This window comes from Aulostomus chinensis, chromosome 6 (assembly GCF_037954235.1).
Source record: "Aulostomus chinensis isolate RoL2024-O1b breed Wild chromosome 6, RoL_Achi_v1.0, whole genome shotgun sequence".
NCBI lineage: Eukaryota > Metazoa > Chordata > Actinopteri > Syngnathiformes > Aulostomidae > Aulostomus > Aulostomus chinensis.
Window position 1 is genome coordinate 12,463,553 of NC_141325.1, and position 17,689 is coordinate 12,481,241.

Consider the following 17,689-nt stretch of genomic DNA (forward strand, 5'->3'; position numbering starts at 1 on the left):
CTGCACCGGTGATCACACTGAGGCTTTCAAAGCTTTCACAGTTTTGATTTTAATATGAATATGTTTTGTAGTCCACTTTCAAACCCAGAAACGAGGCCAACAAACAAAGAGAGTTACTCTGTTAAAACTATGTAGGTTTTTCTTTGCTGCCTGGTCAATGATGTTCCGGGCTTCAGATGTATTCTTCTAAACCCATGAAACTCTCCTCCATCATCTATTTTTTATTTTCTATTCACAGTTTTAACTATCATTCCCTGTTATTGTGCATTGCCTGAAAATGGGTTATGACATGTGGGGAAAATAGAGTTGCTCATTTTTGCAGATATTTATAGCAACACTCATGCTCCTGAGTATTTCTGATAGCCATCAATATGTGAGTCCAATTTTGAGAAGAAACCCTTGTATGTTATATGGCGTGCCCATGGAGCTGTGAGGCAAGTCAGTCATGTTTAAATTAGATATATCTTGTAAAACTCACTCTGCCAACTATATAACACTCTTACCTTACGGTGAACCTGGATGTTGAAGTGCATTTAGGTTTATTGAACTCAATATATTTGCATGATGTGACATTTTATGCGTAGAGGGATAAAATGCAATATATATTTAAAGTATATTTCAAACAGCATAGCAGTAGTACTAATTTCTTCACATTGCATATAAGCAAGCTTTGAAAAAGCATCACACTTTGATGTCACACTTTGGACAATAACGATATTCAGATTCCTCCCCTTTAGGGTCTGAATGACATTTGTGTACAAGCAAATAAAGTTACTGTTCTTTTATGGAATGAAGGCAAGGACAGTAACACTAGTCATTAGTTCACCATATTATGAATTCAAAACATCCTGTATAATTAATTGTCTTTAAAGAAATAGCTCTGAGAGACTTTAATAAGGGGGGTTTCTTTGCCCCTGTATGTTTGCGCATATATATTAGGTCTAAAAGAACAGCTCTATTTGAAAAATGCCCTGAGATTGTTGAGATTTGGCACAAGATGAGCAAAATAGAAATGAATTTATACTGCAACTTTGCGAAGATTCCCAAATGTACTAAGGAGACATTGAGAACACATAAGCAATTCTTTTCAAAGAAGCAGTTTAATATACACACATGCAACTGCAAGCCCAAGAGAAACAGAACAATTCACTTTCTTTAAGTGACTATAATCAATTACCAGCAAACTCTGTAGCTTCCCGCAGGCTTTACGGAGTCAGTGGGAGTTGTAGCTCATTGTTTACCTGTCCAGCTGAAACTTTACTGTTTCTGTTCCCTCTCACAGCTTTCACAGTGTCAATTTTAGCTACAGCAAGCAACTGGTTTCACTGAAAGAAAAAGTACTTTCCAAGCATAGTGGAGAATTGAGAAACTAAAGAGATAGATATTTTCTGCTACCTGCAGAAGGAGAGTGAATGTTCAACTAGTTATTCACCAGTTTGACAGTAACATTACTCAAAATGAATCATAATGTTGATCCTTAACAGTTGGATGAGTTCACTAATAGTTTCCAGACTCTAAAGGTGAGGATTGCAGTTGTTGACTTCACAACTTTTCTGTTCTGCCCCCAAATGGCCATGAAATCAAATTAATACAGGTTTAAGTGACAGGCTTTGACTATTAACACTGTGCTGCCACTTGAGTACACTGTTGTTGGACTGCATACTTCAGAAGGGGGTTTCAATTGCAGGGGAACCACAAGTGTTTTTATGTTCATGTGTTTTTAACCTGATAATTTCACACTCTTATTCCACAGGGGGAAAAAAAGCTTTTGTATGATCAGAGGCAAGAGAAGAGCCGTGAGAGCAATTTGATTGGAAAGGGTGTTTATGATTGACAGGAACTAAATTCTCTAGATTGTCTCTCAAGCATCGAGGCCACTGAGTGATGGAACGAACAATAATGAAACATGGCACGGGGCTAACACAAATTGGCATCAAGCCATGCTTACAGCGGGGAATCTTTACTCGAGCTGTATTCTTTTGTATGTGAGTGTTCGAGTCACATTGACGGAGGGAGAGACACAAAGAATCCTCAGCAAAGGAAAAGCTATAATTACACGGATGCTTTGCAGTAAAAAGCTTCTAAGTCAACTAGATATCAGTGTCATATTGTACACATACGTCAGCCTTGCAGTGATGATGGTGACATATTTATTCCAACGTATATCTGAAGTAATGATGTATCTGGAATAGGCTCATCATGTGCTCGTCTTGCTCCAGAGTGAGAATGTGTCAATACCATTTATGTGTGGGTGGAGGCCTAATTATTTCAGTTATCTGCATGACTGAAAGGACACTAAATACTTTATTGACAACATGTATGGGATGCAAATGAACAGTCAAATGGAATAAATGCAAATTAAAGATATTCAAGGCACGAACGGTGAGTCACAGTCACTTAGCGATGTGTCATGGGGTACTAAGAAACATATACTTAGCCTAAAAAAAAAACTTGTGAAATGTTCACACCCACAATAAATATGTTACTGGGACATATATCACAAGCATGGCCATGAGCGTTTGGATGTTGCTTCTTAACAGGACTAGGCAATCATGTGCTATGCTGTGATGCTTTTTTTCCCCTGTGTTTTCCACCAGTGTCAATTTAAATAGGCAAAGATACATTTATAGGCCATGTAGATATATGTATTTTCTGCTCCAGAATCAAAAGAGTGGAATCTAGTGACCCCGCCTCTCGCCCGGAAGCTGCTGGGATAGACTCCAGCCCCCCCCCCCCCCTTATCAGAATAAGCAGAAGAAAATGGATGGATGGATGGATGGATGGATGGAATCTAGTGATGTGGTGCTTCTCTAAAATTGAAGTAACCAAAGCTCAAAACTCTTCTGTGATTGATGAAATGGGAATGCTGACCAAGAGCAGTGTGTGGTAGCTACATATCAATATTTATTAACAGGAGACCCGATATGTATGATGCGAAAGAGTCCACAAATTCTCTCTCTCTCTCTCTCTCTCACTCACACACACACACACACACACACACACACACACACACACACACTCACTAAGAATTATTACCAGACTTTCAGCTTTTTTTTTTTTTTTAACATTAATAGCCATTTGTGGTAATCTGGGGGAGGATTCTTTTCTCATCTATTCTCTTCTAGCAGTCAGTTGAACATACAGTAAACTCCATACCAGCACAAAGTACACAATGTTACACAAAAATACATTAAGCTGCTAATCTAGCCTGATGTATCCTTCAGGCGCTGGTGCATGACAAAAGAACTAAAAGGAAAGGCGATATAAGACTGAGCTAAATGTATGCTAATATTGCTCTATGTCTGCTGGATATGTAAATCAGTCGCCATGTGCTATAATTCTGTTAAGCTAACAATAAGTCCTTCTTAGATTTTCAGCTTGATCTGCTTCTCCAGATTGGCCGTGAAATGAATCATGCATCTTTTTCAACCTAGAAAAGGAATAAATGTAAAATGAGTTGTTGTCGTTGGTTGTGCATTTCTGACCTGTTCTGTTGATGTTTTGGGGGTGTGTGTGCATGTGTATGTTGAATGAAGTCTCCTGCTTTTAAAAGCTTCAAAACAAAAACAAAACAAAAACCTGTACTTTTCCAACAAAACTTTTCAGGAGCGATTTGTCTCACTCTTCTGCTACAAACCATACAATGACAGCAAGTTGAAAAGAGGAGAGATGAATGGGTCTTTTGGATTCACCCCAAAGTAATTTAGCAATTAGCATACCTTTGCACAGAGAGAGGAAACTAATCAGTGAAATTACTGGAGTGAATTTCAGATCCATCAATGCCTGGCCGATACATATGTTCATCTACAATAAAGAAAATCATTCTCCAGATGTGTCCTCTTATAATTTTGAACGTATGGGCTTCCCGTCGCCTGTGCGTCAAATGTCTGCACTCTTTCATTCCCATTGGATTTCAGCGAACTCAGAAACACCCGCAGCACATCAGCTGGGATGAATCCTCAAAGAGAATCTTGAGGCTTACTGTTGGCTCTAGTTACAATCCAATACATTGCCCTGGCACCTAAACCTACAGTAAATTGATTCCACATTGTCTTGGCTGTGTAGCATCTAAGCTGCTACGTCTGATAGCAGTCATTTGTCTGTGATTCTGGCTCTGCAGCATTCTCCTCTCAGCCTCTCCTTTACACAAGCTGCAGTTGAAACTCTGACAAAGCCATGAATGGAGGGGTAATGATTTTGGTCTTTGTGGGGTTTGATATCAAAGTGAAACATTGTCAGTGGAATTGATAAATATTACTCTTCCCTTAATGGTAGAATCAAATTTGTTTTGCAATCATTAACTTAATTGCTTCCTAATCGTTTGTTTTTCTCTTCCTCACTTTACCTTTCCCCACACTTACAATGATGATGATGATAATATTCATTATTTCTATTATTTTTTTTCTCAAATCCTTAAATTGGGTTGCATCAGATTAGTAAAAATAACGCAGAAATATATAAAAACAACATCAAATACCAAGATAAGCACTTAAAAAAAAAAGAAATATACTGTATATAAACCTTAAAAAACAACCTTAGTTGTTAAGCTAACAGTCCTGGCTTCTGGACAACAGTAAATGTTGTGGCGGTGTTTAATAATACGACGGGATTTTTTTTAACGGTGCCTGTGGTTCCTCCAGCCAGATGGTGAACCTAATTAGAGGACAGGTGACCGTCACGTCATGTACGTGATGAGAGGAGAGGAGCAGCATTCGATACCTGGACAAACATTCTTTTATTTGGTAAGTAAACGTGTTTTCGTCGGGGTAAACTTCTCTATGTGCTGTTGTGTTTAGATTTGAACAGTAAATATTTGCGTTAGGCCGTTAAATGGGATCAACATTGTGACAGTAAACAAGGATAATGGCGGCTATAGAGTTCGCTAATATTGACAATTTCGATATGCTAATGCTAGTTTAGCCTTCCGCTTTTGTGAGGCAACGACGCCACGGTCTTCTCGTGGTTCACGCGGTCACGAAACACCTCGGAAGGTCACGGGAAAATTGCAATTTCTAGGCCTGGAAAAGCGTTGAGGAGTAAAGAGAGTCGTTTTTGTAAAGTATTTAGTTTTTAAGGCGAGTTTGGTTTAGTTAATATTGACTGACTGTAACATTTGTCTTAACAAACTAAACCTGTTTATTTTTCATATGTGTGCAGACTTTACAGAGAAGATTGGGGTTTAAAATGTTCCTTACAGGCATTGAAAGCAATAGAATGTCTGGGTAAAATGTCCATCAACACATTTCCACCACCACTGGTACATCTTAACTTTGCTCTTTGTCAGTGTGATTATTTATAAATATTATTGTTGCCTCAACAACTCGGTAAACAATTACTTTTGTTTTTCAGGGAATTCAAAAATAAAGTAATTTTAAAAAATGATAGTTTTTTCTCCATGACAGATGGAGAAATGAAAATTCAGCTTTTTGAAATTACTCTTTTTGTATTTGTAACATTCATAAACAAAAGTATGACCTGAGTTCCCTCAATATGAGATAGCATCAGAAAACTGAAGTTGAGTATTAAATTTTTACGTCCACCACGGCACTGTATTAAACAGTGGAGTTTCCTATTTTTCTGATTTAATTGAACACTTACAGCACCTACACGATCACCATGATTGGAAAAGCCAATGAAGGAACATCTTTTGTAGAAGGGGGGGGGGGGGTTCAGTGACAAGGCTCTCATTTGTAAGTTGTTCTACAGTGCATGCCCTCCTCATAAACTAAAGGGGATTATTGTTTGATGCTTATGGAATGTTGTCACATTCCTCCACAAGAGCTGTTAAAAGTTCACGGAAATTTCCCATAGCTGGAAACACAATTTCCAGTGCTCAAGGGGACATGTTTGATAAACAGGAAGGCCACAGGAGAACATGTTAACTGCCTCCAGAAGCTGTGTACCCAACCTAGTGAAATGAGTCAGAGTGTTGTCATGCTGAAAAGTGACTTTTGACAGAAAAAGGTGCAAACTAACAGCATTCATATTTCCTTGCACGATCTGCAACTGTCTCAGCGACAGCCACTTCATGCTGAAGATGTTTCCAGTCACAACCTTGGCCCTTTACAGTTGTCAGTTATAGTTTGTATATTACTGCTTTCTACATTGCTATCAAGTAAGTTTGAATATTTCTTCAATTAGAGATCCATCTGGATCAAAACTGAGCACACCTACCCAAACGTGGGTGTCCTGAGCAAGTGACCACTGCAGAGACTTAGTGGAACATGAATGATAGCAGACTAAAATGATGGTTATTATGTTTGCATGTTAGATGGGACTTCTGTATGGAACCAGGAGTTATACAGTGTATAAATCTGATTATGTGAGAGGTGAAAGTATATTTCATGAGTGTCTGTACAACATTGGCTTTTTTTACTGCAATTTTATCTCCATTCTCATGAATCTATGGCTGTACGTTTGCTTCCATTGTGGTGAATAAGTGCAGTATAAATCCTTGAGATAAGCTTCCTTTATGATGGGCTGTGCTGCTGCCTAAGGAGGGTCAGTAACAATGTGCAGAGTTACCAAGTTACCTATAGTTACTCTGAACATTTGATTCGTTTGTCAGCAGCGAAACACTGGTCAAACAATTCATAGCCCTACTTGAACATCTTGCTGGCAATAAACATTGCCTCTAGCAGCTTAACACCATATTTAACTGACAGCAGCTGCGGAGACTTTCATAACAAAGTGATGCAACCGTAGCTCTGCAAAGTATGAACGTCTCAGAATAAGCTTCGTCCACAAAACAACACAGTAGAGGGAACAGCTTAGGTTTAGTTTGTATATCACAGAGTAGGCAGATTTTAAGTGTATCATTTTTACACATTGCTGATGTGGGTGATAGTGAGAGAAATTGAAAGGAATGCTGAGGCCTGATGGTATGGTTTTGACAGAATCAAAGATGGGTCATCTCACCCTCTATTGCAAGCTGGAGGAATGATGTATGTTATATACCTGCACATGACAGGAGTGTGTCTGAAAAACAATACATTAACTTCAGTAAAAGTAATGTCCACCTGCAGTGGTTGGCTGAAAGAGTGCCATGCATTCTAGTGATGAGTGTGAATGTGTTTGTAAATTGAATAGAGTTTGTTCACTGCAATCAAATGAGCTCTGAGTCATAGGTTTTGTCTCCCTCCACTCACATCTCATCCTTCTCCTCTCATTTGTCTTTGCTCAGTGCATTGATGTCTTCCCTATTACCTCTGATTTGGCTTGTCTGGCTCTGAATACCTAATCATGTAAGAGATGCTACACTTTCATTCCTTGAAGGCTCTATTTTTGCCTTTCTTTTTTCCTCTGCTCTCATCACTGGGATGACACTTATTCCTTGCTGGCAGGGGGATGTGGCACATGCAGTTGATATAGTCATAAAAAATAACTGATGCATGTCATGAACTTTTATACTCAATATATCAAACACTTCCTTGTGCTTTGAAAAAAAAATAAATGTGAAGGGATTTGTTTAATTCAATGAGAGCAGGCATATAAGTACCTTAACTTTAATACCTCCTTTATATTGATTGTTACTGTTGTTTTATGTTTCTGAGCTGGCGACAGCCATGGCCTGCAGGCATAATGTTTTCACGTTGCCCATTTTAGTATTTTGAACATGATATCTCTGGAATGCTTCAAGGGAATCTCCTCGTATTTGGTACACACATCTACTGGGGTCTGTGAATGAATTGAAAGGCTTGTGGTGGTCAGATGTGAAAGTTTTAAGATCATCACCTCATGTACCACATTTCAGAATGCCTTTACCGAAATTTAATCAATATCTGTGCTGTTAACGGATTCTTGTTTAGATTCCCATATATATATAAAAGGAATTGTTATGCTCAGAAACATACAGTGTTGATTCTCATTAAAGATACAGATTCTTTAATGATTTCAGTTCTTGATTGTCCCGGCTTCACTCAGATAATTTTTGTTTCGTTTAAGACGATACTGACTGTCTCGCCACCAGCTGCCTCATCAGACCAATCCTGCTGCTGCTTCAGACTAAGGTAGGACATATCTATATCTTCTTATAGCATATTGTGTGTGTGTGTGTGTGTTCCTGTGCTCTTGAGGATTTTCTCAAGGTCTTTGTTGGACTTTAAGACATTGTCCAGGGAAAACACTATCATGTAGTTGCTGTGTTACAAGGGACCATAGCAACAGTACATCATCATCACTTTGATGGGTTGTGTTTTTCTCTATTCTTTAGAGAAAAAGCATCCTCTGAATTTAGAGTGCAACTTGCTTAGGGGGATGAGAAAATTAAAATAATCGACAATAGATGAAGTATTTGATTATTAATAATGTATTTCCCTTAATAATTTATAAGAAAGTTTTTCTGCATTACCATTCTGATCACACCTGCAGTATACAGATAAGAGCAAACTGGAACAGTGAAGACACCTCTTGTGTCTCCTGTCTCACCATACATCTACACAATACAGTATGTGTTTTTAGTAATCTGCATACAATTTTGCCATAAACTATGGATAGAAAATATGAAACAGTTTTCAGATTTCTTCCAACCACCTGGAATATAGCCCATTCCATTTACATTTTGTTCTCTGAAGTGCGGTGCGTTCTGAGTGTCTTGTGTCAAGGGATCTGAAGCAGAGATTCCTGATATCTGGTGACGATGATTGCATCTGTCTTCCTCCTCACGAGTGCTCTTGAGGGAATTGTGAGTTTAGTCCATGCATGTTGATGCAGTTTGTTTGTTCGCCATGGCTTCAAGTATTCGCAACGCTCACTGTTGTCAATTCCAAGTGTAATCGTCACTGTGGTGTGAAATTTCTTTTGTCATTTACATTTTCTGTAACTGACAAGTTGTTTAGCTTTTGAGAGGGGGGTGATTATGTAGCATGACATCTGTTGCACTTTTCAAATGTGTTCACTAATTGAGATGCTGCTACCAGAAACATCTTGTTCACAGCTGGAGAAAAAAGATGAACCAGTCAGTGCCTATTCTTTAGATTTTGTTATGCCATTTGGCAAACTGTTATAGAGCTGCTCGTCATCACTGTTTAAGTCACAATATGCTGCTTCCAAATTTATTTGTTTGTTTTTTTATTGGTTTAAAATGTACAGAGAGTGCAAATGAATACATGTTTCTGGAAAGATGCCAGTTTAGTCAGTTAGTTTTTGGCTAATTTTCAAACGTAGTCTCTGGGGCAGGTGACTTGAGGACTACAGTAATTAAAATACATTAAAAAAAAACAGTACTGTGCCTACTTATAAAATACATTATATACAATACATTACAGTACATACAATAAAAATACAAATACATTACAGTTTCAAAGCAGATGGTCACACACTTGACCATCTCTCAAAAATTTGTTGATTTTTAAGTTGGTCACGCTTTTGTAGCAAACAGTTGGTTTGGTAGATAGTGCCTTTCAGTTTTGAGGTTCTGCTTTAGAGCCCTAACCTGATGTGTCAGATGTTTTTTTTTTCACAAAACTGTCGAAGAAGTCACTCATCGAAAATAATTGGCAGATGATGGCATGAGCCATCGTTGTCTATGACCTTCTATTGCGTTTTTGCTTCAACCAGTTGGAAAAATGAACTGACATAGACGCCAAAGCGAGATGGTCCAAGAGTTTCATCTTCATTCTTTGCTCCTCTGTCAAAGAAGACGCTCTCCATTTCTGATACAGCTGAGTCAAAGATGCAAGGTATCAGACATTCTTGCAATCTCTCCTCCTCCTCCCAAGAGATGGACTCCTTTAACAGTGAGTAAGCCAGCCAGCCAGCACCAGGAATCTTAAATTCAATGTATTTTCTGAAACTTCATATTTAAACATGCAAATGATGTATTACGTAATTAAATGTGCACAAATTTGTAGAAATGAAATCTGAACATTGGATAACGCTTCATGTTCATACTAATCATTTCATTTTTCCAATTACAGTTTAAGGATTTTACAGAGGGGATTTAGGATCTCTTTTAATACCTCAGTGAATCAGCAAATAATGTCAACAGCAGTAAAATCATTTTGGACAAAATAAAATTTTCTGTATTTTTAGCTTATGAATGATCTCAACAAGCCCCTGAAGAAACCCTAAGATGAAGAGAAGTTTGGTGTCACTGTAAAGTTTCACCATGTTTTCCACCTCAGATTTACCTTTTCAATTTAACAATAGTAGTGAATCTAAATACTGAAGCTTTTGTGCTTTGACTACAAAAGATGAAGTTCTTTAATTATTACGGTTTATTTTTGATTGATCTTAGTAGAAAGAACACTGGCTAGAGTGAGCTGTGCTCATGGTGTATAGTAACCTGTTCATGGTGAAATGATGTAGACATTGTAATGCATAATTTGAGGTGGGTTTTTTTTTGTTATTATTGCAAGTCTGAAGAGGATGCGTGTTAAGGAAAAAAGAAAACATGCCCACTATGTCCTCCTTCGCATTAGCTTAGGCTGTTGTAAGGTTGGTCCATGTTCAAATTTTTACATGTGTAAACTCTTGTCAAATTTTATCAGTCCACCTGTGGACTTCAAACCTTTTAGTACCATTATACAATGTACGCATCTGCTTTTAGAGTGGACAGTGCTCAACATAACCCTTGGATGCTTAGATTCTTTTGATTTGATTGATTGTATCTGCTGGTATTTTGGATCAATCTGAATCCACAATATCCCAGCAAAAAGAGCCGTATTGCATTGACAAAGGTCCAGAAGAGCCAGTTTGGTAATGTATTCTGTCCAAAACACATGATCCTTACATAGCCATGTACTGAACTTGGATGAATAGCCAGCAAATGTTCATCTTCATTGTAACTGTGCGTTCACACCGAACACGCATTCGTGCAAACAGTTTCCATTCAGAGTCTATGCAAACGCGCGAATGACGCGAATTTTCAGTCTGGCGGAGTGAGTGCCGCGAATTCGCGAGGCGAAATGTTCGCCGTTCGCGTAAGTTGAAAATATTGAACTCTGGCGAAAATTTGCATCAAGACAGCCAATCAGCGTTGAGGATGTCCTGACGTCACGGGTGACTGTGACTGACTGACTGTGACTGACAAGATGGTGGACAAGTTCATTGTGGCTATGTGTGGAAACCCGGTGCTATATGACACTACGTGTCAAAATTACAAGAACCAGTTGAATAAATTGGTTTCCATTCATGAAATTCTGTCACCGATCCTAGCTAGCAGGTCGTCAAACTGGCCAGTCGTCATCCGAAAATACCGCTTGAAGCGGCAGTTATCCAGACAGAGCCCCTGGAGGAGCTCGGTTCACTGAGCGGTGAAATTCACCGAGCTGAGCTCGCCTCTAGATGGTGTTGATAACCCAGATACGACGGTGTTTAGTTTTCTGACGTATTTCTGCCTTCCACGGCAGATACAATGCAACAGTTCTGTGAATATTCATGGTGAAATGGCGGAAAGAAACGTTGCCGGAAATACTCGCTACTTGGGCAGGTGAGCGAATTTGCGTCGTGTCATTCGCGCGAATTTGCGTCGTGTCATTCGCGCGAATTTGCGTCGTGTCATTCGCGCGAATTTGACGCCGGATCATTTTAGTGTCCATTTGTGTCATTCGCGCGAATGATGCGACGCGAAAGTCGCATTTGCGTTTGGTGTGAACACACAGTAACTCTGCTCGCATGTTAACATTGGGGATCAAAATGGGGTTACACTCTCTGAACTTACAAATGACATCTTTTTTGAATCAATAAGAGATTTTATGTCCTGTACACAGCCTATAATAACCAATGAGAGACCTTTTTAGTGTGCATGTATTAAATGGACATGGTGCCCAAAAAATTGGTCTGACAGTACTTAAAAAAAACAAAACAAACATTGCTTTTTTTCAAATTCCCCATACGGTATCAATACCTGACCATAGGGCTGAACATTTTTAGGAAAAGATCTGATCACGATTTTTCTGGCAGAAATTGCGATTTTAATTCGATTTAAGATTTTCTTTAAATCAGGCTTTCATGCAATATTCACTATGTGAACAGTAACATTTACAAACATGACAGGAAATTACAACAATATTTGCTTTCCTGAAATCTTCCCTACATAACTCTTAACAGGACTGTATCGTCATGCACTCCTCATGCAAATGCTGGTGGTGATTTTTCAAGTGTCGGTGTAAGTGGTCGCGTTTCCGCCTGATGTTGCAACTTTAGCGCGACAGGCTTTGCACAGTACCCGTTTCTGGTGCATGTCTGCTGCCTCATATCCGAAATACTCCCAAATGGCCACCGTACTGCTTTTCTTAGAGATTAAATCCTCTAACTCCGCTCCTGCTTCTGCTGACACCATTTCACAACACGAGGACCAGGTTAATGCTGATTGTTGAGCTTGATGGGATGGTAGAGAGACGGCGTGTATTTGTAAAACAGCGGGTACAAGAGATCCTGGGTCAATCAGGGGCATTGCTAAAAACCGAGGCTTTGACGATCACATGATCACGTTTTCTAAAATGTAGATTTCGATCAGAAAAGGATAAATTGTTCAGCCCTACCTGACCTTCTTGTAATGTCATTGTAAACAGGCTGATAGATTGTTCAGACTTATCACAAGATGCTCCGAAACGGATATCCATATGTCCATATCAGGTTTATTTGTGCAGTTTTGGTCGAATTTGAATGGTGGATAGCCAAAAGTTTGTCTTTTAATTTATTCAGACTTGTGTTGATGGTCACTTAAATATGCTTAAAAGTCTCAGTCCCTTGCCCTAGTCTTAACTAATCTAATTTTAGATGCTGAATCAAAGAGCTGATTGTTCTTCTATGTTTGTCTACCACAGTCAACTGACACACTACCCCCACCCTCCTCTCCATCTTCCTCTTCCTGAGGTGTCACTGACTGCAGAACCACAGGAACAGGCTTGAGGGAAACTTTCTGAATTCTGTTTCTCTCTTTTCACTTTTGCCCTGTTTTTTTTAGAGCTCCTCAAGCATATGCTCTCACACAAAGCGGGTATTATCTCTCTTAACTGCTCATTGTGTCACACTTTTGCTTGCCAGGAGACAGTGGGTGGGCATCTTAGTCTTGTGGGTGCAAATGTATAAGTATGTCCTTTTCTTAACACTCCACCGCTTTCACTGTGTGGCATGTTCCATCCGTCTGTAATAAAACTTGTAAACAATTACTTATCTTGAAAGGCATGAGCAGTAGAAGTGAAATATTTATGATCATGTAATGGCTTGTGTGAACACAAAGAAATTCACAAAAAAGCATGCAGAATTGAAATTTTATCAGTGGCACTGTAAGTGTTGTATTTAGTGCACAAGAACTTTTATTGAGATTTGGTTCTACACAAATAGAATTGACTTGAGTTGACTTGACAAGTGAGTGTTAAATCAAGCTCATTTAATAGCTGACTCTTTAAAAAGCCCTTCTCGCTAATTACTGTTGCCTCACATGAGATCTCCCAACATGTGCAGTTGAGCTATAGTTTCACCTTGATTAGGCCATTTAGTTGGACTGCTGTCATCCCATAATCAAACTCTGGACATTGTGGGACTTGTTTACACGCCCAGTTGGTAGGACAAGCCTTGGCAAAAAATGAATGGTGCCAGTGTCGATTTTCAAGCCACCAGAGTTATGCCTGGCAGTCATTTGTAATTTGTTAGGTGTTTTGTAAGGTGTGTCCCCTTACAGCTGCTGCCACCAGACTTTCTTCTGGGTGACCTTCTGTATCACATGCCAAACAAGTTGACAAGCAGTGTCCCTGTCAGATGGTTTACTTAAATACAGTGTTTATATTCAATAGACAACTCCTTGAGGCTGAGAGGGTAAAGTTTCCTAATCTGTTCAGAAGTGCGTTGTTCTCCGAGAGCATCTGCCATGCCATGTGTGCTGTTTGCCTTTAAAGTTGAAACCTTTAGTGATTCCAAGGAACAGAACGACAGCCATTGTACACTCGACCCATCGTGTGCTGCCATGCTTGTATTTCTTTACCTTTTGCAAAGTTGCCATTAATGAGGTCTGGCGAGGTACATTTGCAGTACTAGCTTGATGCCGTTTAGCATCCTCGGAGGGATGGTGTGTCCGCAGTATTATGTCCCTCTGTGACTGAAAGCAGAATTAGCTTCATATCAAACCTGACTCCAAATGGCAAACTTTATAAATTTACCACACTGAAAGGGACATTCGCATAGCAATATTGATTATCTTTTTAGAAAAGCAATATTTCATCCACCTGTCCATCGGTGATAATGGTTCCACGCAGCCTGGACCAATTATATTCTTTGACCCCTTCTGTTGTGGCTTTTTTATTTGCATCATGGCACTTTTTATTTGCATCATGTTTTTTTTCTTTGCATCATGGCATATTTCTGTTCATTGTGGCATTTTTCTTTGTCACTAACTCAGATTCTCTGTTTGCTGTGCATGCTGCTAGTCAGTGACATAACTCCTCCCACCCTTGGTGTGAGTGGATCATAAATTGGGACCACCACTTAACAGGATTTGATGATCTGAGAATAAAGCTTATCACCCAACCTTACAAACAACAAAACAACAAAAAGCTTCCTTCCAAACTTGTCTTTGGTAAATATTTTTATTTTGGTTTCCCCTTTATTTTATTTTTTATATTATAATTGAGATTCAAAATGTTTTTTTATGAGGAAGTGTCATATGATTTCTACACATAATATCGTTAAAACTAGAAGATTTATCCCAAGGGGGATGTCATGCAGCAAAGAGCCTGTGTTGGATTCCTATGCAACCAGACAAACTGTTTGATAATGTTTCAGGGTACACAACATCCTTCTTATTACTGGATGTCAATGGTCAACCTTGCAAATTTGAAGTGAAGGTCATAGGAGTATCCATGCCAAAAATTCCATCATTTGTTTCAATATAATTGAGGAACGCACACAGAGAGAAGCCTGTTCTATTTCTAACCCGATCAGTATTGAACAACACAAGAATTGTAAATGTTAAGCTCTTTTCACACTGCACCAAAAACACGGATGAAAACGGATGTTTGGACACTTTAAAAGGGTCGCCTCTGCATTTCGACCCGTGTCCACCGCCTCTGCAAGTGACCCGGGTGTTCAGTGGCTCGCCTCAGCTCTTCTCGTCTTGCCTGCTGTGTGAAAAAGGCTACCTGCATTGTCTCAGTTTTCCAGCAATATGACCCGTTGACGTAGATCTACTGTAATGATGACGTTGTCAGCGTGATGATGTACGAGAGAGAAAAAAAACAGGCACGCAGCCCTCACAGCAGGAGCTCAGACCTGCATCTCCTGGAAGCTTGAATGTGCCCTAATGCCGAGCAAACGCAGGCACAAAAACCCGCATAGACACTCGTGGGGAATTGGGGACTGAGGGAGTCAGCATGTGATCAAGTTATGCTATCGGTGGAGGCGGTTGAGATTTTGAGTTTCTCATTGGCTGTTGCTCCTTCGAAATGAATCATTATCATCTGGGGGCGTGATGGTCTCAGTGACTCATTCTCAATTAGCCTTTGAAAAGAGTGTTTCCAGTGGTTTTCACTATCACGGGGAGAGCAGATTGGGTGTAACATGTTTTAATATGAGGTAAAAATACTTACGGTTCTATTGTGACTGACTCCCCTTCTTCTTATGATCAGTCTTATTACCATGACACACATTAGGATGCTATACATCATTCCAAGAACACAGTGCAACTTTTATGTAAATCAAATGATATTCGTTACTTCAGGCTTACTTCCTGTTACAACAAGGTGGCACTATTACTATTCAGCATGTAGATATCTGCAGGCTGCGGCTCTCATCAAATGTTTGAAGTTTGAAAACATGCTATGTAGAGTAATGTAGAAACAAAAATGTCAACAGAAAAGTCCAAACTCTGCATTTCAGCTGTGAACACATTATTTTTTTTGCACTTCAGAGTTTCTGTAGAAAAGCAGTTAGGCCCGTTGGCATGTCTTTTTTCCAGATATTTCAAGGTGAATGCATCAATCTTGTGCAATTTGAGAGCAAAATTATAAGGCTGTTTCGATAAGGAACTTTTTCTTATCACTTATCTGGTCTTGTTAACAATTTCATGTTTAAAAATAGTATAGATGTAATTGATGATGACACACAATGGTTGATGAACAAGACTGAGATTAATTACAGCTCACAAAACCGCGACATAGGCCCCTACGTTAAGTAATTACTAAAAAATGACTGGATTTAAAAAAATAAGACAACATTATGTGCTCTTGTAATTAAGCCATTTTTTTCAAAAACCAAAAAGATACATTTTAATCCCTTTTAAAGAAAATGTTTGCTGTCAACATAAAATTTGCCAAAAAATGTTTGTAAGCCTAATGTCAAGCTTGTTGAACCAACATATCACCGCAAATTGCGTCACTTTTCATGGTATGCTAGCATGCGACTGACAGCTGCCACTTTTCAAAAAGGCTTGAGTTGCGAGCAACATGCAAGACTGAAGACAGACCAGACATGCTTATGTATATTGGGGAATAATATAAGTAGGCTCACAGCACAAAAAAATAATACTTGAAATCATACATAATAGTGATGTTTAGATTTGATTTAAACTGGACTATGACTCTGTTAAGCGCGGTTAACATTTAAGGTTACTGCAGCATAGCATTCTGTATTAAAAAAAGAAGAATTTTGTTCTTTTTTGGAGTCATTGGTGTGTTAATAACAATGGTATTGTAAACCCCTGTCACTGTGCTCTCAAAGTCTCTCAAATGTTTTTTTTTAGAGGAGCAAAAGCAGAAGTGCGTCATGGGACTGACGTAAATTCACTTTCACACTAGTGGCCTCTTGTGTACCTAAGTCATTTATGATGCTTTGTTTGTTGATCTGTTTTTGCCACTTCACATTGTATTGCCTGCAGTACCATCACATCTGCAGGATGTTGAGAGGCTTGTGGAGTGTTTATTTGTTTCAATATCCCTGCAGGAGTTTGCTTTGTAATAGTGCATGAGCGGCTTCATACCACTACCAAATTAACAGTCTAGTGATATTTTTGTCTCTCATTCTACCTCGCTATTTGCATTTTTCAATTTTACCCCTTTTAACACCACTCTTTTCCATTTACCAATTTGTTGCCTTTTGATTTCTGTCTGACACCCTGTTTCTGTTTTAGTGGAAGTCATCTCCACCTCTCCGTTTCTATCACTATGCTGGCCACTTGGGAACTGAAGTGCATCTGCTAGGATGTTTACGCATATCACTGATAAATTGTTTGGCTTGATCTCTGAGAGGAGCCCTGTTATTAGAATGGTTTATCTGATTTGGTGTTTGGGGAAGTAGATTTGTCATTATTTGTATGTAATTACAAAGGACTCCCATGGGGAGGCTTTTCATTTGTGTAGTGTTACCAAAACTTTGTGCAGTTGCCCAACTCAATCAGCAGTTTAGGCGGCCATGCTTTTTTCCACTATAAAAAGCTTAAATGATGTCTATTTGTTCAGGCACAGTTTTAGTCTTTGAGTGCAGTGTCAAGGATTGGCTAATGCCTTGTCCCAGAATTTATGAATACTGGTACATAAACTGCTGTCTGCTGCTGTCGGATGTCTAATATGGAAGTAACAAATACTGTGCTATTCTTGTAAAAATGCATTTTATAATCATAAAAATCAATTAAGAATGATCCCATCTGAAATAAACCATCACATTCAATTAAGAGGTTTACAAGAAGCTTTGAAGTTGACATTCTTTTTCTTAAAGCCCTATCTGCTGCCCTCACAATGACATGTTATTCTTTGGG

The 17,689-nt window shown here is 38.9% G+C and overlaps 1 protein-coding gene across 8 annotated transcripts in view; it reads left to right on the forward strand.

The window, feature by feature from the left end:
- Window positions 1–4,538: 4,538 nt before the first annotated feature.
- Window positions 4,539–17,689, forward strand: part of gpat2 (glycerol-3-phosphate acyltransferase 2, mitochondrial) — a 108,166-nt gene continuing 95,015 nt past the window's right edge. For 2 of the 8 annotated variants that reach the window (XM_086206536.1, XM_086206539.1), the window contains exons 1-4: window positions 4,641–4,742; window positions 7,184–7,244; window positions 7,945–8,009; window positions 9,559–9,737. In XM_086206536.1, the coding sequence (XP_086062662.1) occupies window positions 9,674–9,737 (64 nt within the window). In that variant the 5' untranslated portion in view covers window positions 4,641–4,742; window positions 7,184–7,244; window positions 7,945–8,009; window positions 9,559–9,673. Of the gene's footprint in view, window positions 4,743–7,183; window positions 7,245–7,944; window positions 8,010–9,558; window positions 9,738–17,689 lie in introns of all 8 variants that reach the window. The other 6 variants (XM_086206532.1, XM_086206533.1, XM_086206537.1 and 3 more) reach the window with 6 other exon arrangements.